A 25,552-nucleotide genomic window follows, 5' to 3' on the forward strand; every position below is an offset into this window, starting at 1 on the left:
TGAACAAAAACGCTCAGAAAATGGTACAGGCAGCGCTTTTCTGAGCGATTGGAAACAAACAGGTCAGATGAGAACACTCTCATAGGGAATCATTGCATAAGCTTTTTAGGGAGAATTTCAAAATCGCCTGCACTTGTAAAAAGGGCAAAAACTCCATAGGTGTAAACAAGCCCTTAGCGGGTTCCAGGCCTAAAAGCGCTCCTAGCGGGTCCCAGCCCTAAGAAAGCCTTGCAGATAGTGTCTCGGCCTAGATGTGCATCTAGGGCCCTACTACTGCAAGGATGAGTGTCTGTGAGCAAAAATGCTGGTGGAGGTTCCATTGTGGTTTGAGGCTGTATTTCTGCACTTTGAGCTGGGAATTTGAACAGAGTGAATGGTTTCCTCAGTGATGGTAACTACTGACATACTTTTCCATCAAGTATTAGCATAACAGAGCTACGATTGGTTTTATATTTGTTATGCAGTAGGACAATGACCCCACACATACAGGTAAATCTTGAGTGGAAAGTACAAGGTGTCCTGGAAAAGATGGCATGACGTCCACAGAGTCTGATGACTGCCAGAGATCACAGGAAGTGAGAAACAGACACCGCCTAAAGCTACAGAACTGTGTGCAAATATACCAAGGAGGGGTAGGATACCTAGGTGCAATTTAAAATAAAGAGGGTGGTCATGCCAAGTACCAGGGCCGGATTACCGACCAGGCAACAAAAGCAGTTGCTTGGGGCCCCATTCAGAATCAAAGGGGCCCCATCGGCACATAAACCAGCCCTCGCCATCCTGTCAGCGGTGGCTGGATGGTATAATGGTTAAAGGGACTCTGAGCAGTGCAGTAACTATGGAAAGATGCATATCATTTTAAAGTTCTCTTTGTTCTAATTCTAATGATATATAAAGTTACATTGTATTACACAGAACGACTTTTCTCCAAAGTCGGCATCTCGATTCAGCACAGTGCAATGACATATAAGGGACCCAGGGGGATATAATTACAAACATCATGCTGGTAGGTGTGAGGATGTAATTAATTAGTTGTGGGTATGCTTAACCACTTGCCGACCGCGCACTCATACCGCGCGTCGGCAAAGTGGCAGCTGCAGGACCAGGCTGCAGGCTAATTAATCAGGAAGCAGCCGCTCGCGCGAGCGGCTGCTTCCTGTCAATTCACGGCGGGGGGCTCCGTGAATAGCCTGCGGGCCGCCGATCGCGGCTCGCAGGCTAAATGTAAACACAAGCGCTTTGTTTACAGGAGAGGGAGGGGAGGAATTCCGCAGCGGAGGGGGGCTTTGAGGTGCCCCCCCCCCCCGCAACACCCATCAGGCAGGAGCGATCAGACCCCCCCAGCACAAATCAGCTAAAACAGCGCTGGTCCTTAAGGGGGGGTAAAGGGTGGGTCCTCAAGTGGTTAAAGGCAACCCCACAGGCACTGCTCGGACTCCCTTTAAGGGCTCTGCCTCTGACACAGGAGACCAGGGTTCGAATCTCGGCTCTGCCTGTTCAGTAAGCCAACACCTATTCAGTAGGAGACCTTAGGCAAGTCTCTCTAACACTGCTACTGCCTATAGGGTGCATCCTTGTGGCTGCAGCTCTGGCGCTTTGAGTCCGCCAGGAGAAAAGCGCGATATAAATGTTATTTGTCTTGTCTTGTCAAATGATGCCAGGCGCTGCTGATTGTCTTCAGAGCCAGGCTCTCCTCCTAGGTCCCCCTCCTGCTACTGTGCTCTCTGCCGCTGCCCACTCCTCCCTCCCTTCCCACAGAGAACCACAGCTGCAGCAAGAATGATAGCAGCAGATGGCAAATGCTCACTCACCTATCCATGATCCAAGCGATAGAGATCTCGTCATCTGAAACCCATCTGTCTCTTCTACAGTGCAGCCGCTCGCTCTGAACTTCCTGATTCTCAGATCAGACAGGAAGTAGGAAATAGTAATAGTAGTAGTAAAAGAGCGGCAGCACTCTAGAGGAGACAGATGGGCTCCGGATGACGGGACCTCTATTGCTTGGATCGCAATAGGTGAATGTGAGTCATCTGGTGCTGTCATTCTCCCCCGCTGCGGCTGCCTTCTCTGCTGGACTATCGTATTCACTGGGATGGAGGCTGCATGGTGGCTGTCTAGTTTGGGAGGAAATCGGTTGTTCAGTGGTAGGGGTGGTTATGTAATTCTGTCTGGGAAAAGGCTTCCGGTTTGGCGGTGTCCAGAGCTTTCTGCTATTGCCAGGCTGGAGATGCAGGGGGAAAGTGCTGCTGCTGTGATATCTGGCACCGTCTTCACAGGTGTGCCCCAGCCCCTGAGTGCAAATGTCCCAGCCATTCATCTCTCACTGTGCATTTTGCCACTGCTATTCCCTGCATTGTGCACCCACAGAGGAAAGCGGGCTGTTGCCCATAGCAACTAGTAGCTCGGCTGCCCCGGTGTGTGCGGCATGTTGCTGTGCAGCTGCACCTTCTGATTCTATTACGACATGATGGGTAGGCCCAAATCAGTTACTTTGCTTAGGGCCCCATTTAGCCTTAATCTGGCTTTGCCAAGTACTACTTGGATTTATTTTTGTTTTTATTCTGGTTTATGCACTTTTACGTTTTTAATTGATAAATAGAAGCTATTCATTGCATTGTTTTTTTAAATCAACCGCACTACACATTTTCACAAATGATTAAGGCCAGGTTCACAGTTGGCTTTGTGTTCCATTCCTTTTAACAGCAGGAATGCAATGGAACAGTAAAGCAGTAAGGCAGTTGGCTGATGGTGTAATGGTTAAGGGCTCTGCCTCTGACACAGGAGACCAGGGTTCGAATCTCGGCTCTGCCTGTTCAGTAAGCCAGCACTAATTCAGTAGGAGACCTTTGGCAAGTCTCCCTTACACTGCTACTGCCAATAGAGCGCGCCCTAGTGGCTGCTGCTCTGCTCTGGCGCTTTGAGTCCACAAGGAGAAAAGCGCAATATAAATGTTATTTGTCGTGTCTAAAGCAGCGCCACATGTTATTTGCACGTTGCATTGCATACATTAAAGTACTGTGAAGCATATAGTCAATGAAAAGTATTCGTCACTGTGCACATTCTCCATGGTGTGTTACTATGCCGCATACTGGTATACCCAAACTAACCCACCACACTGTGAATATTGCATAGGTGGTGCATTACACAATATTGAATAAAAGCTATGAGTCATCTTCATACATATGGCAAACACCTTTTCTACAGAGAACAACAAAGCCACAACACTAATTGTCCTTCAGTGGAATTCACAGTCTTCTGTCCCTGCCTAGAAGTATATTTGTAGAGTTAGGGAAACTGGAGTATCTGAAAGAGACCCATGCACACATTGGGAGAACATACCATCCCGGTTTCCCTGAAATGAAGGAGAAAAAGTATGGCAACTTGTGTTATTACTGGAGCCACTGGTCCTGCGGGTGGGACCATGGCTCTGTCTTTGGGCCAATCACTGCTACTCAGTGAATGCAGTAATCAACTCAATAACTGAGCCTGTGAGACCATTGGCTTCAGTAGAAACACAAGTTGACATACTTCTTCCCCATAGACTTAAGCTCAGGGAAACAGCGGCATGGAGCTGAGGGTAATAGGAGGATGCAGGGGGACAGCAGATGACATAGGGGATAGAGGAGAGGACGGGACAGAGGGGGACTCCAGGAGGACCCTAAGGCTGCTTTCACAGTGGGACATTACAGGTGCACGTTAGAGAAGCCTGTAACGCAGCCCACCACACAGTAATGAAAAATCAATGTGCTGTTCACAGTGCCCATGTTGCAGTACATTGTAACGCTGCACATTCTGGGAAAGTGCAACATGCTGTGCGTTATACTGGGATTTAGCTGCGTTAGACTGCTTGCACATGCTCAGTGACTAGCCACATGGCTAGTTAATATTCACTGCACTGTGGTGACGTAACCTGGACTCTTAGTGTTGTCCGGATCATGAATGAATCGTTCATTTGATCCGGATCTTTTTGTGAGTCGAATCATCTGGATCATCACAATGAACGATTCGGTTCACAGTGGATGTCTGTCTGGAAGAAACAGGAACATACAGAATGTACAGTGCAGGGAAAGTCCTGTCCTGCTAGTCATTTCACCCCCAGTCTGCTTCCCTAGTAAAATGATTCAAATGATTCGGTTCAAAGATCCGGATCTTTTGAATGATCCGATTCGAATCATCCGAATCCTTGCAAAGATCTGGACTTCCCATCACTATCCTGGAGCGGCTGTTCTATCAGTATAGATAGAACGAAAACAGTGCATCAAGAGCCGCATAACGCGGCTCAATCTCACGTCCAACTTCAACAGAACCATGCGTTGCGTTAGGGGCACGTCATGCGATCTTAATGTCCCCTAAAACGCAACGTCTTGGTGTGAAAGAGGCCTAAAGGTGCAAGGGCGACACAGAGGCACCCAAGAGATGGATCCAGCAGAGAAATAGGTGGCACAGTGGGGAAGGCAGGAGGACACACAGCATAGGAACTTGCTGTGTATTCATAGAAATATGACATCCCCTGAAACTAAGCCCTAGCTCAACCTCTGGAGCAAAAATTAATATAAGACTGTCTTATTTTCAGGGAAACATGGTACGCCTGCAGACAGTGGGCTCTATTCTCAAAGACTTCCCGCATGCGGTAAAGTACATGTGGGAAGTTTGCGATCAAAATATCGTCAAGTTGACATTCTCAAAATGTTCCGCATGTTTTTTCCGCATGCGGAAAAAGTGCGGGAAAAGTCGGCATTTTCCGCAATAAAAGATCAATTCTCAAAAATGTTCAGGCGCATCATTTTGTCGTTAATTACCGATTTTTTTTTTAAATCACCCCCAAAAGTAGTAGGTGATATATTCCGCATCCTATTGACTTTAATGAAGTCTGGAGGCTTAAGGGCTGTGCTTGCTGGACTTTAACTTTTTTCTTTTAAACACTTTTTCATGCGACCTTTTTACCGCATGATTCCTGCATGAATAATGGCTGTTTCCGCATCTTTTTTTCCGCATGCGGCAAACATGCGGAAAATGTTAGAGAATGCTGAAAAAATGCGGAGTTTACCGCTGGCTGAAATATAGCGGTAAAATTTTGCGGAAAAGTATGGTCTTTGAGAATAGAGCCCAGTGTCTTGGTGGACAACTTGGCCATTGTGGCACCCCATATAATCCTGTGAAAAACTGATAACTTTTTGATATCATAGACCCTAATGCTACGTACACACATGCAACAACGATCGTTTGTTGAGAACGACGAACGAACTTTTAATTGATGAAAGAACGACCTAAGTAAAGATAGTTTTAAAAGGTGTGTAACGATCTGATCGTTAGAACGAATGTTACATCACGTAAAGCAACTATTGCGCTTGCACATAAAAATGAGAAGTTTCACAGAGAAATAGTGAAATGCGCATGTCAAGCCTAGTACGAACGACCTTTTCCAACGATGTACTACTTTTGCAAACGATCGTCGTTGGTTAAAATCCGCCGAGACAGAACTTTCTTTTGTAACGATTTGGCTCGTTCGTCGTTTGCCTTAATAGTCGGTGGTTCGTTTTTTGTAACGATCGTCGTTGGTAAAGATCGGGGAACGATCGTTACAAACGACTATAGTCGCATGTGTGTACGCACCTTTAGTTTTAACAAATGGTATGCGCACCCCAAGATATCATTAAGTTGGGCTTGGGATACTTGAACTTGTCATATTCAAACAATTATGGTAAGTTTGGCATTTAAAAAAAAATAAAATATATATACATACATACATACACATATATATATATATATACACACATACACAAACCTGATTAAATACTTTACGTGATCTTACCCACAGCAGGGAGTACTTGGCCAATATCCAGAGATTTCCCATGTCCTCCTCACCCCTACTGCCTCTGCCCAGGTCCCTCCTGATGATTGCAACCATCCTCCTATTCATGCAACGAGCCTAGCTGTGCTGTACTCACATGAGTATGGCTGTGCCTGTGCAGTAGCATGAAGCTGCTTGTGCATGAGCGTCTCTACTTGCACAGGAGACGACCGCGCTTGTGTATGAAAAGGAGTCTGGTCGTGATCAGAAAACAAAAAAGCTCTTTTCTGGGGCCTGTGTGTGACAACGGTGGGAGCCGGTTTCACCTTATCTATATTACATTTTTAAGCTTCCAAAGAGCAAAAATATAATATAATTAAGGTAAGAGAAGTAAAATGGAAATTAAGTTAATCAGGAACCACTTACTTTGAGTGATTATTTTGCTTGTAAATGTGCTGAAAGGTTATTTTTTATCATAGTTATTTGGGTTGAAAAAAGACATATATGTCCATCGAGTTCAACCAGAGTATCAATTCAGTCATTTATGAAAGGTTTTGTGAATAGAGCCCAATCTGTTCTTAGTATTCCTAATTTATTTGCCCACATCCCGCATAGAGGTGGTAAAATTGGCTAATTAAAATTGGATATGTGTTCCAGGCTATAGGAATATGAAAGCTGCCATGTTTTTTTCTTTATAAACAGTAACAATTACCTGGTTAACATACTGATTCTCGGACTCCGGGCCCGTTTCCACTAGAGCGAATCTGCATGCGTTTTCTGCATCAGATTCGCAAAACCAATACAAGCGGATGGGATTGTTTCCACTTGTCAGGATTTCTGAGCGTTTTTCTCAGTGCTGGGCCGAAATTACGCATGAGAGTAATTATGCATCGTAATTCAATGTAAATTTACGCGCTACACATAACTTACGGTCTTACACGTAATTATTTACGCGTAAACAGTTAAGTGGTATCGTAATTACGCTGTCTAAAGTAATTGCTAGGTATATACGTAATTTTACGAAGACTTACGTGTAATTTTATGCGTACTTACTAACGTAAAAACTCCCCTTTTCTAAGAGTAGCCAATCAGTCAACATCCTAAGCAACCAATAGTATCTTCTCCCGCCCTTCAGTATATAAGCGTACGTTTTGACGCATATGAATGATGTGTACGCAATAGCTGTCACATCGACGGCTATTGCGTACACATCGTCCGTATGCGTCAAAAAGTACGCATTAATGGGTATTACGGCACTACGCGTAACATCGTAGCGTAAGCGCCTACATTACGGTATACTTACATGTAACTGCGTAAGTTAACGCGTAATTACAGTGATGAACCGTAGATAATTTCCTACACCGTAACCGTAATTGCGTAATGAGTAATAGCATAAAATTACGCGTAATGATCCGTAAGCGTAGATTTTTCCATTACGACCAGCACTGGTTTTTCTGTGCAGAAAAAATCTGCGGAGCCATCAGAATTCGCACACAATGTAATTAATGGAAAAAATGCACGTTTTCAATGCGTTTTTGTGTACAAATGTAAAAAGCACCCCAGCATTGACATGGTTAAAAATGCTTGGCCACAAAATGCATTTGAAATCGTGTAGAAAAACGCATGGAAAAGATGCATCCGCAATGCGAAATTGCACATGCTTTTTCCGCACAGGAATCGCAACGCACAAGTGGAAACGGACCCTAAACTACTGACCTAGAAGGGCAGTATACAGATCCAGTTCCTTGATAAAAAAAAAAAACTTGAATATACTGACTTCATGCTTATTTCAGTAAGGGCCCGTTTCCACTTGTGCGGTGCGAATCGCCGCGGTACAAATTCGCATGCGGATGCGAATTTCGCATGCGGGTGTATGCGAATTTTCATGCGAATTCGCATGAAAATTCGCATGAATGACGCTGTATGCGAATTTAACCATGGCAGTGCCGGTGTGCATTTCCATTGATTTACCAAAGCCGCAGGCGATTTCCCTATTAAATACATTAGCGGCGATTCGCATGCATTCCACACGCAGGCGAATTCTGAGGGCTCTGCCGTGCAGAAAAATCCTGCACAGAAAAACGCTCAGGAAAACTGACAAGTGGAAACAGGCCCATCCACTTGTATTGGCTGTGCGAATCTGCATGCAGGAAACGCATGCAGATTCGCGATAGTGGAAACGGGCCCTAAGTGATTCAGACACCACTGAGTCCAGGGAGATCAGCAGGAATGCATTGCCAGGCAACCAGTGTTGCTAAAAAGGAAATGAATACAAGAGCCATATTAAGGCCTCTTTTCCACAGACTGTTGATAGACAGTGAAATGCCTCTCAAACTCTTACCACTGCTCCCTGGTAACTGCTAGCTGCGCACACAGCTCAACAGTCCATGGAAAAGAGGCTTACGGACAGTTGAACTGTGTGGTCAGCAAGCAGTTACCAGGCAGCAACAAGCAGTTGTGAGAGTTTGAGAGGCATTTCACTTCCTATCAACTGTCCGTGGAAAAGAGGCCTAAAGCCACACACACACATGCATGGGATAAAAGTCTTTGAAAAAGTGAGGCCTCTTTTCCACGGGCAGTTGCCCATTTCCTTCGCGCGGTGGCTGATCGTTAGAGAGCATTACTCAGGCGAAAGCGGTTGGGAACTTGTGCAGCAGCAGGATCAGCCATATACCAACTTTCCTGTGCCCAAGTCTCCCGCGCCGATTCCTCTCGCATGCCCCAGAGCTCACCGCCAGGTCGCCGCATATGTTAGAAGCCCCCCACGTAGCTCTGCCAATCACCCCTGTAAATATACACACCGCCGCTAATCACCCAATACCTCTCGCCGCAAATTCCGTTGCGTAATTACAGTGTATCTATCACTGTAATTACTGTCCGCATAGGGTCTGAAGCCAGGGCTCCCTGTTGGTCCGCTGTCTGAGCCAATAAAATGGCTCAGACAGCGGACCAATGGGGAGCCCCGGTTTCATATTCAAAGATGCTTTGCCCGGGCTCCTATGCGCACAGAAATTACAGTGTAATTATGCAGTGGAATTTGCAGCGAGAGGCGTTGGGTGATTAGCGGCGGTATGTATATTTACAGGGGTGACCGGCAGCGCTACATGGGGGACTTCTAAAATATGCGGCGAGGAGCACTGAGGGGCTCCTTATTAAAGGAGACCCCCAGATGCTGCGGTGACGACGTGCATTAGCTGGTTTAAAACCTGCTTTTTGCAGGTCTAAGCTAACGCTCATGTCTGCCGTGAAGGAGACATGAAAATGGCAATTGGATACCGTGTTAAGAACTCGCTGGGCGATTATATCACCGAAGCAAGTTCTTTTCCGCCTGGGGTGGGGGGGGTTTAAAGTTTAATAAAATTAGGTGATGCCCAATAAGCGCTAGCGAGTTCAACAATAGGATGGCCCCAAATGTCAGATAATCTTTGTAAAACCTTGTACAAACGCTAGATTATCTCCTAGGAAAAAAAAAAAGGGGGGGGGGGGGGAATCGTTAATTGCATATGGGCCCTTGTGTCTCAAGTTAGGTACACAGTTCTGCATTTCGTTGTGGTGTACTGACTGCATTGCAATGCAGTGGGTGCGGTATGGTGGCATGCAGCATCCTATTGCACTGCATGTACATTAACAGGGACAGTGAAACATAACGTGCGATGCCGCTTTCCTATTCCATTGCGTTCCTAATGCAACACCCTCTCTGAACCTAGCCTAAGTAGTCTTGCTCACTTCGGATACAAAAAACGTTAGCACCCCTATTATCTGTCTTCAGATACAGAAATGTAAGTATCAATATGGGAGAAGGAACACACCATCTGGACAGGTGAGTTACTTCTCCAGGCTCCAGCACACCCTCACTGCTATCTCACATTGCCGCTACATGCGCAATTCCGTAGAGAGATTTTTGTAATGAATTCCAACTATACCCAACTTATTTAAATAAAAAAAATAAATTAAAAAAAAAAGTGGTTTGTAGTCTGCATACAATTAGAATCACACAGCCACTGATTCACATGGGTAATAGCAGCCCACACTGTAATGTGATGTGACCAAGCAACGGATGGCAAAGGTTAACCATCTGGTAGCTGATCATTTTCATTTGTACACTTCCTGCATGTTTACATGCCCATGTGCTTGGCCACCTGACAGTTTATGGAACACAAGATTGTGCACAGCCTCCGTTAAAATGCAGGAAGCAAAGCAGTTATTTGGCCGCTGCAATGAATGGAAACCCTTGGTTCAAACAGATCATCGTACAGGACTAAGAAGATTCATGTAACCCTGTAGAGAGAGGAATATGCAGGGTGTCATATTTATTTCCTTTTGAACAATGCATATTACCTGTTAATACTGCTGTTCATAAGACTAATCAACAATGCATGTTTTGAGGATTTCCTCTCCAGAAGGCAGGTAGGTTATGCACTCATTTACTAACTAATTAGCAGAATTTGATGCATCTTGAAAACGCACCATTAGAATTCCACCTCAGCAGGATTTGATTGGTTCATTTTCAGACTGCATAAATTTGCATGCAAAATTTGCACACTCCTTTACCAACTTAAGGCCTCTTTTCCATGAACTGTTTACAGGCAGTGAAATGCCTCTGAAACTCTCACAACTGCTTGCTGCTGCCTGGTAACTGCTCACTGCTGCCTGGCAACTGCTTGCTGAGCACACAGCTCAATAGTTCATGGAAAAGAGGCCTTTGACCTCCTTTCCAGGAACTGTCAAGCTGTGTGTTCAGCAAGCAGTTACCAGGCAGAAGTAAGCAGTTATCATGTAGCAAGAAGCAGTTACCAGGCAGCAGTGAGCAGTTGAGAGAGTTTGATAGGCATTTAACTGCTTATCAACAGTTCTTGGAAAGGAGGCCTAAAGGGCAACTGAAGTGAGGCCTCTTTTCCACAGACTGTTGAGCTGTGTGCTCAGCCAAGCAGTTACCAGGCAGCAGTGAGCAGTTATCAGGCAGCAACAAACCGTTACCAGGCAGCAGTGGACAGTTGTGAGAGTTTGAGAGGCATTTTACTGACTATCAACATTCTGTGGAAAAGAGGCCTGAGAGGGATATATAGGCTGCCATATTTGCTTCCTTTTAAGCAATACCAATTGCCTGGCTATCCTGCTGATCCTCTGCCTCTAATACTTCTAGCCATAAACCCAGAACAAGCATGCAGCAGATCAGGGGTTTCTGACATTATTGTCAGATCTGAACAGATTAGCTGCATGCCTGTTTCTGGTGTTATTCAGGCACTACTGCAATTGAATAAATAAGCAGGACAGGCAGGCACCTGGTATTGTTTACAAGGAAATAAACGTGGCAGCCTTCCCTATGAGACTAGCACCCAATCTTTTTTTTTGTACAAGCTTACCATATCTTTTTCAAATGTTTAACCTATGCAAATTGAACATTTTGAAGCTGCATACATTTGCATGTATCTAGAATTATGCACCAACTCAAAATTAGTTGCAGTTTGAAAATAGACCAACTGAATTTCACCTTGGTGAAATTCAATTGGTCCATTTTCAAGCTACATAAATTTGCATAAACCTGATCAACTTGAGGCTCATACACACATCAGACTATAGTCTTTAGAAAATGAAAGATCACAGACCAATCTTACCCCCTTCCATGTAGTATGAGAGCCATACCTGCACAGTCTATTCTATGGAGCAGAACTCCACATCAGAAAAAAATCTTTGCAAGATGCTGCACACACAGATGCTGTACAGACACAAAAGATCAGTATCTGCAAAAGATCTGTTCCTGCCAAAGATCCGTTCCTGCAAATTGCAATGATAGTCTATGAGATATGCAGATCATCATACACTCATGATTTAACTGACATTCATCTGCAGATCAAGCAATCATCCGCAGATCTGAAAATCCATCCTGGTGGATCTGATCTGCAGATGAATGTCAGTTAAATCATGTGTGTATGATGATCTGCAGATCTCATAGACTATGAATGCAATTTGCAGGAATGGATTTTTGGCAGGAACAGATCTTTTGCAGATACTGATCTTTTGAATGTGTAAAGCATCTTTGTGTGCAGCATCTTGCAAAGATTTCTGTCTGTTGGGGAGTTCAGCTCCATAGAAAAGACTGTGTAGAGTATGGCTCTCATACTACATGAAGGGTGGTAAGATTGGTCTGTGTTCTTTCATTTTCCAAAGACTATAGTCTGATGTGTGTATGAGCCTTTGGAGTTGATGCAAGAGTAGGCAAATTTTGTATGGAAAAATTATGCAAATTAAGAATGAGTCAATCGAGTTTTACCTTCGTGGGATTCAATGGTTCATTTTCAAGCTGCACAAATCTGCATCAACTCAGAAATATTTGCATCTCATTTACCACCCTAAGGCCTCTTTTCTCACTGCAGTTACCAGGCAGCAGTGAGCAGTTGTGAGAGTTTGAGAGGCATTTCAACTGTCCATGGAAAAGAGGCCTTAATCGCTCTTAACCTCCTGAGGACCGCCTATGGGCGGGATCAGGGCGGCAGTCCCAGGACCGCCTAATGCCAATTGGCGTCAGGTCCTGGGGCGGGGATTTGCAGGAGATTGCGTGTGCATCTCCGCATCAGCCTTCTAGTGCTAGGAGACTGTTAGACTAGTCTTTTATAGCGGTACAGTGCTGCGATCTATGGCAGCGCTGTACTGGGGACAGCTGTGTGACATGGCTGTCCCCCTGGCTGAAGCCTATGACAGCCGATCACGCTGATTCAGCCAATCAGCGTAATTGGCTGTCATAGGCTTCAGCGGGGGAGGAAAGAAAAATAAAAAGGAAATTGGGAAATTTAATAGAAAAATACTAACAAAAATTTATAATAAAAAAATAAACCTGGGGGAGCGATCAGAGCCCACCAACAGAGAGCTCTGTTGGTGGGGAAAAAAGGGAGGGGGAATCACTTGTATGTTTAGTTGTGTGGCCCTGCAGCGAGGCGTTAAAGCTGCAGTGGCCATTTTTGTGAACAATGGCCTGGTCTTTGGGGAGGGGAGTAAAGCCTGTGGTCCTGAAGTGGTTAATAATTAGGGAAGGCCAATAAGATGCAAAGAATTCCAAGTTGATGCAGGGTTGTGCAAAATTTTTATGTAGGTAGTTTGAGAATAGACCAATCGAATTCTGCCTAGACAGGATGCGATTGGTCAGTTTTCAAGCTGCACATATTTGCATACATAATTAGCATAATCCTGCATCATGTTGGAATTATTTGCATCTTATTGATCATCCCTATTAACAACTGATCACTCAGCTTCACTAATTAATCAGCTGTCAGGTATCAGTGCTTTGAAAAGATTAGGTTCTGCCAGCAGTATTTCAGGGATCCACAACCTTTTCTTTTTTGGCTTCAGGACCCCTTTTCAGTCCAAACATTTTCCTGGGGATCTTAGGAAGGCTGTTTGTCTCAGAGGTCAATTTCTTTTCCATGGGTGTTGGGGTTAAGGGCTCTTTCCCACAAGAAGTTGAACTGTGTGCTCAGCAAGCAGTTGCCAGGCAGCAGTGAGCAGATATCAGGCAGCAGCAAGCAGTTGTGAGAGTTTGAGAGGCAGTTCACTGCCTATCAACTGTCCATGGAAATTAGGCTTAAAGGGAAGGTCCAAGCAAAAAAAAAAAATGAGATTCACTTACCTGGGGCTTCTACCAGCCCCATGCAGCCATCCTGTGCCCTCGTAGTCACTCACTGCTGCTCCAGTCCCCCGCTGGCAGCTTTCTGACCTCGGAGGTCAGGGCCAAATTGCGTACATTTTTACACATTCCCGCTAGTGCAGGAACATTAACACATACATTTTTACGCGTTAGTGGTGAAACGCGTAAATTTTTGTTCCTGCACTAGCTGGAATGCGTAAAAATGTATGCAATGTGGCCCTGACCTCCGAGGTCAGAAAGCTGCCAGCGGGGGACTGGAGCAGCAGTGAGTGACTACAAGGGCACAGGATGGCTACATGGGGCTGGTAGAAGCCCCAGGTAAGTGAATCTCATTTTTTTTTTTTGCTTGAACCTTCCCTTTAAAGGGGTGAGAGGTGGGGACTGGGTAGGTCTGGCTGGTGAGGAGTTCCCCAAGGTTAGGCCTCTTTTCCATGGAGAGTTGATAAGCAGTGAAATGCCTCTCAAACTCACAACTGCCCACTGCTACCTGGCAACTGCTTGCTAAGCACATAGCTCAACTGTCTGTGGAAAAGAGGCCTTATGGTGTCCCGCTGTCATTCAGTCCTCATTACAGCTATTAGGCCTCTTTTCCACAGACAGTTGATAGACAGTGAAATACTTCACAAACTCTCACAACTGCCTGCTGCTGCTTGGTAACTGATCACTGCTGCCTAGTAACTGCTTGCTGAGCACACAGTTAAACTGTATGTTGGGAAAGAGGTCACACGGTAGCCATACACTGGTCGATTTGCCATCAGATTCGACCAACAGACAGATCCCTATCTGATCAGAGAGGGATCGTATGGCTACCTTTACTGCAAACAGATTGTGAACCGATTTCAGCCTGAAACCGATCACAATCTTTTGTGGAGGTGGTGGTGCTGCTGCCGCCGCTCCCCCGCCCGCATACATTACCTGCTCCGCCGGCGCGACTCCCGGGTCTCTCTCCGCTCTTCTTCTCCGCTCTGGTCTCCGGCTCCAGCATGCTTCACTTCTTCCTGCCCGGCAGGAAGTTTAAACAGTAGAGCGCCCTCTACTGTTTAAACTTCCTGCCGGGCAGGAATAAGTGAAGGCATGCCGGAGACCAGAGCGGAGACAAGCGGGGGCAGTCGCGCCGGCGGAGCAGGTAATGTATGCGGGCTCTATTGCGTCGGTCGTCGGGCACTCGAACGCCGCTAGCGATGCGCTCTTTACCCGCGGGCGATCGACGGTAATTTTCCGCACGGCGCGATTGACGGGATCGGACGAAATGAATCGAAATTCGGCGTGTATCGTGAACGATTGGCAGCAGATTCGATCCCAGTGATCGAATCTGCTGTCGAAACGGCGGTAAATCGGGCCAGTGTATGGCCAGCTTAAGGCCTGCTTTCCACGAACTGTTGAGCTGTGTGCTCAGCAAGCAGTTACCAGGCAGCAGCGAGCAGTTGTGAGAATTTGAGAGGCATTTCACTGCCTGTAAACAGTTTGTGGAAAAGAGGCCTAAGTTGTGCTGCAGCATACTTCATACAGCTCCCGATGTGTGTTAGCATTTTGCACTGTAGGGAAGACACATCTGGTGTCACTCTGCTGCTCTACATGCCTGAAAATAGAGAGCCCAGGCGTGTGGACCGGCTCAAAACAACCCACAGACCTGTGATCTAGCAAATACTGCTGGTTAAGGGTTCGTATAAACGTACGATAAAGATCGTTCGTTACGAACGATTCGTGACGTTTACACGATATTCAAATTAGACCGAAAAGATCGTTCGTAATGAACGATTGTGTACACACGTGAACGATATAAGTATAAAGTACTGAACGACGAACGATAAAAAAATGCGTGCACAAACGGGAGTGACGTTATGACAGGCAATAAGAACATGCGTACTACCCTACAGATAATCATTATCGGACAATCCTTGTACACACTGCAACGATTGAACGATTATCTTTCGAAAAAATCCACCAGGTTGGATCGGTCGGATTGAACGATAACGGTCGTTATCGTCCAAAAAAACGATCGTTGGAAAATTTGGAATGCACGATTATCGGTCCGATTGTCGTTATCGGTCGTTTTCGAACGATCGTTATCGTACGTGTGTACTCAGCTTTAGATGCGTTTCTGTATAATTTGGAATCCTTTGATAAGTGCTGTAAAATTAACCATAAAAACCCCCTAGCAGCCTTTCCCAAGCACTAGTAATTTGAAAAGCTCTTGCTAATGCAGTGCTATGGGGGATTTTTATAAAATCCCATCACTCTAGTGGGATCACACCCATAGCATTACATTAGCTAGAGCTTTTCAAATCACAAGTGTTCAGAAATGTCTTACTAACATACTGCTAGTGGGTTCCAGGCCTAATACTGATTAATTAATAAAGCTGAAAGATCGGTTATTATTAGGGATGGTCAATATGCTGAAAATAGATACAGAATCATGCAAAGAGGCCTTAAAATTCAAAATTGTTTGTCAGTCAATTATCAGTATTGGGGATGATGAATAAGGTGCAAATTTGAGCTAATGCAAAGTTAGTACATTTTGTATGCAAATTTATGTAGCTAAAACATGGACCAATCAAATTCCACCTAGACAGGATTCAGTTGATCCATTTTAGGCCTCTTTTCCACAAACTGTTTACAGGCAGTGAACTGCCTCTCAAACTCTCACAACTGCTTGCTGCTGCCTGGTAACTGCTCACTGCTGCCTGGCAACTGCTTGCTGAGCTCACCGCTCAACAGTTCGTGGAAAAGAGGCCTTAAAGCTGCATAAATTTGACTGACATACAGTTTTCTATTTTAAGGCCTCTTTTCCATGGACATTTGATAGGCAGTGAAATGCCTCTCAAACTCTCGCAACTGCATGCTATCTGCTTGCTGAGCACACAGCTCAACAGTCCATGGAAAAGAGGCCTAAAACTAGTCATCATACCCCTAGTAGCTAAAAACTATTTTTGGTTGATTTAAGGCCTTTCTTCCACGGGCACTAAGGCCTCTTTTCCATGGTCCGATGAACTGTGTGCTCAGCAAGCCGTTGCCAGGCTGCAGTGCGCAGTTACCAGACAGCAGCAAGCAGTTGTGAGAGTTTGAGAGGCATTTCACTGCCTATCAACTGTCTGTGGAAAAGAGGCCAAACTCTCACAACTGTTTGCTGCTGCCTGGTAACTGCTTGCTCAGCACACAGTTCAACACAGTCCATGGAAAAGAGGCTTTAAGGTAGGCACTGAATACTCTGCTGCCCCTACTGGGCTTATATTTTCTGTAAAAGGAAATTGACCCCTAACATCTTTTTATTAAACAGATAAAGGGCTTGTCTGTTTACCCAGGTAGCTCTGTTGTTGGATGGAAACCATTGTTTTATCTTAACTAGTCTGAGGTATGAGATGTCAAAAAGGGAAGTATTTTGTTTAGAACTATTTCATTCAATAATATAGGAACTTTTACTGTGAGTCAGATACTTGCAAAGCAGGTGACAGTTTCTTTGTTGCAATCATTACACTGATTACAGAGGTTTCTTCATGCTGACCACTGATTTAGGTGGAGTGTGCTTCCATTTTATGTTGTGTACATGTATGTATTGCAGCACTTCTAAAGACTGTTTTTGTAAAAAAGCTTCCAATGTTTGTTAGTAGATAAGCGAGTATGCATGCACAGGAACTGTTTTTTTTTTTTACTGAGTAGCAGCTTATTTTGGCAATGGGATGCAACTTGACTCAAAGCAATGCATCTAAGTTTAAATCCAGCCTCAATGTAAGCTGCATAAGGCCTCCTTTCCACGAACTGTTGAGCTGTGTGTTCAGCAAGCAGTTACCAGGTATCAGTAAGCATTTATCTTGCAGCAACAAGCAGTTACCAGGCAGAAGTGAGCAGTTGAGAGAGTTTGAGAGGCATTTCACTGCCTATCAACAGTTCGTGGAAAGGAGGTCTGGGACTCAGGAGGTTTAGCCTGCGATAAGCAAACCTTTGATTCTCCTATCAATAAAAGATCAGCCCAAGGGCCATTTTCCACAGGTGACTAAACTGTGCAGACAGCGAACAATTGCCAGGCAGCAACGATCAGTTGTGAGAGTTCGACAGTCTTTTCACTGCCTATCAACTGTTTTGAAATTTAGCAGAGCAGCTTGGCTTGCTCCACAGTGAGTTTGAGCTTCCCTGGGAACCACATTTTTGCACAGGACTTTTCTACTAGCTGCGATCTGTTTCAGGCCTCTTTTCCACGGACTGTTTATAGGCAGTGAAATGCCTCTCAAACTCTCACAACTGCTCAATGCTGCCTGGTTATTGCTCACTGACGCCTGGTAACTGCCTGCTGAGCACACAGTTCAACAGGAAAAAGAGGCCTCAAAAAGTGGGTTGCAGCCATTTTACTGATTGAAAGAGCACTGTGACTTAATTGTAGTTCGCCGTGCTAATTTTCCATTTGCCTGCATGCAATTGCCGGCCTACACGATCTGTTCCCGATGGCAGCACTGCACAATCGTGGGAAGTAGAAAAAATGGCTTCCGCAAACGCACACGGTTGCTAATGGAAAAGAGCCCTAATGCGGTATGTAGATAATCGCAATCAAGCTTGGACCAGGGGCCTGCCTTCTACCCCTGAATTGGCGTGCACAGTCATGCATATAGTACATTTTGTGGTGGAGCCAATTCACTTATGCGTATGTTTTTGCGATGTGGAAGAAGACTGATTTTTGCACAGGCTATGCACAGCAATGTGTCAATGTGAGCATAGCCTAAGGCTACTTAAACATTGGTGCATTGTATTCTGTTGCAACGGACAATATAATCTTGTTGCAATTACATTGTAATGGTTTTAAACCTTCAGCCACTACTATTGTGTTCCAAAATGACCCAAAAAATGTTGCTTATGATATCCTAACTGAAGAAGCCTAAGTAAATTAAGCCCCTGAGTCCCACTCTCATTTTGTTAAGTCGCTAATGCACTTCACTATGTCTTCCTGTGTAGGTTGGAAAGCCACCTTCTGCTAGCTGCCACCAGAAGAATCTGATGTTTTAAATATGCAGTCCATATTGCTAAGAGCATTAACAAACCTATCTGCCTTGAACATGAGCACTGTGGAGATGGACCAGAAGAGACTGTCAGGAGGATGGTGGTGCTCGAATGATGACCATGCACTGAAGATTGGTATCATCACTACCTTGGGTTGCCTGATCATCCTGGGGAATATATTTGTGCTTATTGTCATTGCCTCATCGGTTTCTGGCTGGTCATGTAACAGTCGTTACATCCTGATCTCCCTGACCGGTACAGATGTCATGCTGGCCTTGATAGTGGTTCCACTAAACTTGTATGGTAGCCTCGTATTGGAGCCAGGTGATGAGGATGATGAAGATACAGCTCTTGGACCTTACTGTCACATTGTGGCTTTCCTGAATTCCGCAGTGTTTGCTTCTTCTATCTACTCTTTGGCCACCATCAGCCTGGAGCGTTATGTTGCTGTATTCTTTCCCTTGCACTACAATAGAGTAATGAGTCGCCGTAGAGTCAAAATATTAATTGCAGCAGCCTGGCTGTTGCCCCCCATCTTCCTGTTTCCCATCTCCATCCCAGGTGGCACAGTAATCCGTGTCTATTTTTCTCGGGCCTCCCTTATCTGTAATCCAGACTATGCCAGTAACGTGGGCTACTCTCTTATGCTCACTGCAGTCATATTTTTCCCATGCTCAACAATTGTCACGTTTGCTAACCTGCGCCTGTGGAGGGTTGCAAGGAAGCAGAGCAGAAGGATGAGTGCATGTTGCCCTGCCAGAAACAAGAATCTGTGTATTGCCACAGTGTGTGCAAATGTGGATGGCAGCACACCAGTTGACCTAAGCATACACTTGCCTACAAACAATGGAGTGGGAGATAAAGGGTCACGTAGGGGAGATGCTGCATCCAGAGTGCTGATCCCTGTTGTCTGTGTGTTCTACATCTGCTGGGCTCCTTGCATGGTCACCATCCTATATAATGGTAAGACATTTTCTTAAGTGATGCAGGTTTAAATTGCATGCTAAAGCCTGGTACACACTTTCAATAATGGCCAATCACTGACCAATTTTACCAACCCAGTGGCCTTTATTCATAAAGCATTCCCGCATGCGGTAAAGCTCAAGACAGCTGCCTTTACCGACCATTTAGCAAAGTGTCCATTCATAAAACCTGTTTCCGCATGAAAAGCTGACATTCCTGAGCAGTGCAGGAAATTACTGCCTTATCCAGTGATTATCACAATACATGTCACTACATGTCAATTCATAAAGATTAGAGCAGGCGGAATTGGAACGGAGAATACCGACTGTTTAGAAAAGGAGATAAGCATGCGATAACAGTCAAGCTAATGGGGACAGACCTCCCAGGCAGTAGCAGTGAGAGCAGAACAAAAACAGGCATCCTAGAATACCCAGACTGTGGTTTTTTGTTGTTCGTTTTACCCCTTGGGTACCTGTTTTCAGATACATTTCACATCAGAAAGCCTGCATGTGTAACATTTCTTGAAGTTCTTTTAAGCTGCGGCAATTAAATAGATTGTTTACAAAGACTAGAAGATTCAGGGCAAGGAGAGGCAGTTAAAAAGAGAAGTTGGGGCTGCCTCCTTTATAGTAAGGCTAGGTCCACACTAGACACAGTTGCAGGACGGACACTGCAGTCCGGATCAGGGGAAGATTAGGGGAAGTACCTCCGTACTGCAAACTGATGAAGGTGCATCAGTTTTGCATCAGTTTTGCATCAGTTTTGCATCAGTTTCCGTTCAGTTTTTCCCTGACAGAAAACGTCTCTATCATTAGGAAGGAGTGGGAGGATTTTTTTGGGCCAATCATAAAGCTCAGGCTATCCGTTTTCACATCAGTTTTTTGCCTGTGGAGCTGGAGTTGCGTTTTCTCATTGCTTTTCACTACCCCTGCGTGTATCCGTGGTCCTGATCCGTTGCGTGAAAATGCAGCAGGTCCGGACCTTCCGTTCAGGTTTTGAAAACGGGTGCCCGCAAACGCAGACGGATCTGTTTTTTACTTGGGTGAGGCTGGCTGCTATTTTAAACATTAGTATCCGGGACTCCGTTTTTCATCAGGTTTGAAAAACGCAGCCACGGATACGTTTCCGGACCTAGTGTGGACCAGCTCTAACTCTGTCTCTGCACAGAGAAATGGGTATCATTCATAAAAGAGCTGGCGGTAAGGAGAATCAATGCGGTAAAACTCCGCTGCCGGTATTTTAGAGTTCTGGGTGGACAATCATAAAAAAGTGTTCAGGTGCGATAGAACTGCGGAGATTTCCCGAACTAGGCAGGCGGTAGGCTTGCGGAGACACAGGAAGCTGCCGAGTTGATACATTTCTCCGTGTTCCGCTCTACTGCAGCTGCCTGGGAGGTCTGTGTCTCCATTAACTTTACATTGTTATCGCCACATCAGAGGGAGCGGTATTTCCCCATCCTCATACCGCTTGCGGTAATCTTTATTAATTACCATTTTGTTACATTTTTTTAACGAAAATCCCCGCACAAGGCGGTGATGTATCGCTCTGCTCGGTAGTGTCAGCTTTTCATGCGGAAAGAGGCTTTATGAATGCCGAACTTGCTAAGTATTCGGTAAAGTCAGCTGTTTTAAACATTTCCGCATGCGGAAATGCCTTATGAATGATAGCCAATGTATCAACTCCGCCAGCACCGCTAGTTTAGTTTGGGAATTCCCCGACCTTTTTATCGCAAGTGTAAACTTTTTTATGAATTGGCACACACAAGTCTAAAATACCGATGCAGTGGTTTCCCTCCAAGATATTTTTTTTTTTTTTTTTTTTTCCCCCGCAAATGTTTTATGAATAGAGCCCAAAGTAGTATGAGGGTCAATTGATATTGAATTCTACGAGCAGATTGTGTAAGTAAGCTTATTCTACATAGAGGTGGTAAAATTGGTCAATGATTGGCCAATCATCATTGAGGCCTGGAACCCACTGAAATCAGCAAACGCAAAACGCAACCGCTAGCGTTTTGTCTGAGCGGTTTGCAAGCGGATTCATGCGCGTTTTCGGTCGCGTTTTGCAACATTGTATTTTTTTGCCCAGCGGGTGCGTAGCGTTTTTATCCTGATTGGTCCTGTGAATTTTAATTTTGTTACAGTGTGCTGAACCGCAAAACGCTAGCAAAACCGCTCAGTTTAGGTTTTGCTGAGCGTTTCTGCTAGCGTTTCAATACTTTACATTGAAGCGCTAACGCTCCCAAAATGCTGCAGGTCCTGCGTGGAAGTTGCCCCATCCATTAACATTAGCCCAGCGTTTTGGCAAACTGCTAGCGTATCGCAGTGCTGCCAAAACGCTGCCAAAAGCGCTCCTGTGGGTTCCAGCCCTCAAAGTGAGTACCAGGCTTTAGCCGTTGCATTTTTTTTTTTTAATTTTTTTTTTAAATCGACTTTAAAAAAAATTCAAACTTTACTTCTCTTCAGTTTTTTTTATCCCTGGAGATAATAATTTTTTTTTTTTTTTTTTTTTTTTGTTAATCTGATATAAAAAAACAAACACTTTTCAGTGCTTGGCAATTAAAGTATGAACACTTAGGTAAAAAAAATAAATTTCAATGTGTCTTTTTAATTTTTTTTTTTTTTTTTTTTTTTTTTTTTTTGCATGGTGGGAGCTTTAAGCCTAGTTTACAGTGGGGCATTGCAGTGTGATGTAATGGATGCTTTGAAGAGGAAGGGAGCCTAAACGCCTGTGTTGGACAGAGGAAGCGATCTTGACAATACTGTGCAAGTCTGTGTAGTTGTCATCGGAGGGTGCTGCTCTCTTGGGTGCCACTCTAGGTGGTATATAATATGCAGTAGACAGTGGGATGGGTGGAAAAACAAGGGGTGGGGGAGAGCGCACTCAGGTTGTCATTCAATAAAAATGGCCAGCCGGCCTTGGAATATTCTCACCTGGATCTGTGGCTGACTGTCCCATACGGGGTGGCCAGCAGACAGGCTTTGTCCCACTTGGACCGGGGACCAGGTCTTGGCAGAAGTACTCCTCCACAAGGCGTGCAGACGATAGCCTCCTTCAGAACTGTAATAGCAGGCTGCTGCTCTGGTATATTTTCCACCTAGCCTGAGCGCTGTGATGCCACTATAGGCGGCTGCAGGCAGTGGTGGGTGGGTTAAGAAATTTGTGTTTAAGTAGAGTGACCAGGGGGGAGGCGAAGATGGGCGTGGCCATGACATTGTCTGGGCGGAGCTAACATAATGATGTAACAGCGAGGCATAAGAAAGCAGTGTTTACGCCATGATGTGGACAAACGAGACTTTGCATCATGGGTGTGCAGAAACTGTGTGATGCTAATAGTATACCGTAACCACAAAGCAGCAAACATAGCCATCTATGACCATTAAATAATAAATGCAGTAACAGTTACCCCGGACACCAGAAAATAAACGCAATAGGCAACATGTCAGCACAAAATAAATGCAATGCGGGCAACATGTCAGTACAAAATTAACGCAATGCGGGCAAACATGTCAGTACAAAATTAACGCAATGCGGGCAAACATTTCACCAGAAAATTAACGCAATGCGGGCAAACATTTCACCAGAAAAGAAACGTAATGCGGGCAAAGTTCACCTAGAAAAAAAGCATTTACTCACCTGGCAGAAGTCTCCGGCCTCTGACGCGCTGCTCCCGGGACCACCTTCCCCCTGCATATCTCCCGCGCTGACAGGGCTACGGCAAGATGGCGCCCGAATCCCTGTACTGGAGACACAAATAGTCTCCAGTACAGGGCTTCGGCAGCCATCTTGCCATAGCCCTGCTCGCCTGCCGGTGTCGGAACAGACACCGGAAGAGGCTGGAGCGGGGCTGCAGGCAATGAACTGGCACGGCGTCTATAGACGCCGCTGCCAGTTCATAAGGAGAGAGTGGCCGGAGTCCCAAGGCCGGAACGTCCTGCTGCTGAAAGCGGGACTTTTCCCGGGACCTCATTAAGCCTGGGACAGCGGACCCCGAATCCGGGACGCATCCCGGGCAATCCGGGACGTCTGGTCACTCTAGTTTAAGCAATTTGCCAGTGCAAGTGTATGTTGGGCCGAACCTCCAAATAATGCAAGTAGGAAATAGACGGCGGCTGCCGTGTGAATCACAAGTAAAAACTTTTGTCGCTAAGCAACGCGTTTCAGAGGGCTCAACCCTCTCTCATTAGGCACCCCTTGTTTTTCCACCCATCCTTCCCCCCCCCCCCCCCCCTCCCCCCCACATCCCACATCCCACTGTCTACTGCAGTAATGGATGCTTTGTAACATGGGTAACATGGATAGTTGCACTGCAATGTTAAACCTATGCGACATTCACAGTGTGTCCGGTGCAGTCTAAGGCCCCATACACACATCAGACCATAGTCTTTTGAAAATGAAAGATCACAGACCAATCTTACCACCCTTCATGTAGTATGAGAGCCATACTCTACACAGTCTATTCTATGGAGCTGAACTCCCCATCAGAAAAAAATCTTTGCAAGATGCTGCACACACAGATGCTGTACAGACACAAAAGATCAGTATCTGCAAAAGATCTGTTCCTGCCAAAAATCCATTCCTGCAAATTGCAATGATAGTCTATGAGATCTGCAGATCATCATACACACATTAGGGCTTGTTCACACTTATGCTGGGAATACACGTTTCGTTTTAGCCTTCGATTCGTTCGGTAAACGAATCGAGTGTTGAAAACGTATGTGAAAATAGTCATAATCTCATTATAGTTTCGATTAATAGACCCCAAAAACGAACGACTAGTGATCGAACATGTTCGAGCCATTGGTAGGCTTGATGGCTGTTCAGATCGATTACATATTCGTTTATGCCGTCCGTCCCTGTACTACGTTTCGTTTCTTTGCAGCCTTCGATCATTGGAAAAACGAAACCATCAGAATCGGAAAAAAAAACCGAAACCGTGGGTGGTGGTATTAACCGTACGGTCGATTATTTCGGGATCGAAAAGGACAAAAGGCACAATCGAAACGAAGGTTTAAACGAAGGCAAAAACGAAACGTGTATTCCCAGCATAAGGCTCCCTGCACACTGCAAATCCGATTTGCGAGTCCGATTTTCCACTGGATGCTATCAAAAGAAAAACGCAGCATGCAGTACCAATAAAAAATTTGGAATCGCATGTAGTGTGCAAGAGGCATTAGAGCAAGGGGGTTTTCTTTAGTTTTTTGTTTTTTTTGCACTAGCAATTTTTAAAAATCGCCTTAAAAACGCTTCTGCAATATTGCTCTATGTGAGTTTCTCACATGAACGATGAGCTTTCTATCCAATCGCAAACACGGCTCCTGCACATTTTCTGAGCGTTTGCGATTCAATAGAAAGGATAGAAAAATCACCAAGTGCTTGAAAAAGTGCTTTGAAAAAGTGATTTATTTTTATTTTTTTCCCGCCTCCAGTTAGTCATTAAGGGTATCACCAGAATGAACGTTTGTTGGTTTGATGTCTGCATTTCAGAGACCAAAAGATGCTCATGGCTGCCATGCCACTGTTATTTTGAAAGAGAATAAAGATGTAACACTCCATATGCTTCTTATTAGACATGTTTCTCCTCTTAGAAAATGTGTAAATACCCGCTGATTTATTTGTGTTTTTATCCCCCACCCCCTTTTGATTACTCTTTCAGCCATTACATATGAACGAGTTCCAGAGTGGGTGGAGTTTGTGGCTTTGTGGCTTCCCAGTGGAAATGGCTTCCTTAATTGCTTTGTGTACTTCTGGATCAACAGGAGCTTTCGCCACAAATTCAGGCAATTGGGTCGAAGACTGTGCCCATGGGGTTCCTGCTTGACCTATCGGAAAAGTCGTAAAAAGACTTCTGTCGACAATGTTACAAATAGTAATGCAGAAATTGCCATTCAGGAACGCTCATGCAGCATGTCCTCGACTTGCATGCTCCTCACTCAGACAGCAGACTCTGTTTTATGAGATTCAACTATGAACATCAAGCTTGCTTACTCATGTGGTGAACTCTTACCAATGCTCTCCTTGAGTACAAATGTCTAACGTGTACGCAGTTACGGATTCTTATGTAACCGATATGTGTGTCACAAAGATCATTGAGGCCTAACATGACTGTTCTGCATATCTGAATATTTTACAGAAGTGGCACAGCGCCAGGAGTAGTATGCTTCACACACTTCCTT

General features: G+C 45.0%; 1 protein-coding gene across 1 annotated transcript; it reads left to right on the plus strand.

Moving 5' to 3' along the window:
• The first annotated feature begins 18,424 nt into the window (after window positions 1–18,424).
• LOC137521840 (D(4) dopamine receptor-like) lies at window positions 18,425–25,334 on the plus strand. Its single transcript, XM_068241670.1, has 2 exons — window positions 18,425–19,379; window positions 25,033–25,334. The coding sequence occupies exons 1-2, from the start codon at window positions 18,425–18,427 to the stop codon at window positions 25,332–25,334; spliced, it is 1,257 nt and encodes a 418-aa protein (XP_068097771.1).
• The last annotated feature ends 218 nt before the right edge of the window (window positions 25,335–25,552 follow it).

The sequence above is a fragment of the Hyperolius riggenbachi genome, chromosome 1, assembly GCF_040937935.1.
Source record: "Hyperolius riggenbachi isolate aHypRig1 chromosome 1, aHypRig1.pri, whole genome shotgun sequence".
NCBI classification, from domain to species: domain Eukaryota; kingdom Metazoa; phylum Chordata; class Amphibia; order Anura; family Hyperoliidae; genus Hyperolius; species Hyperolius riggenbachi.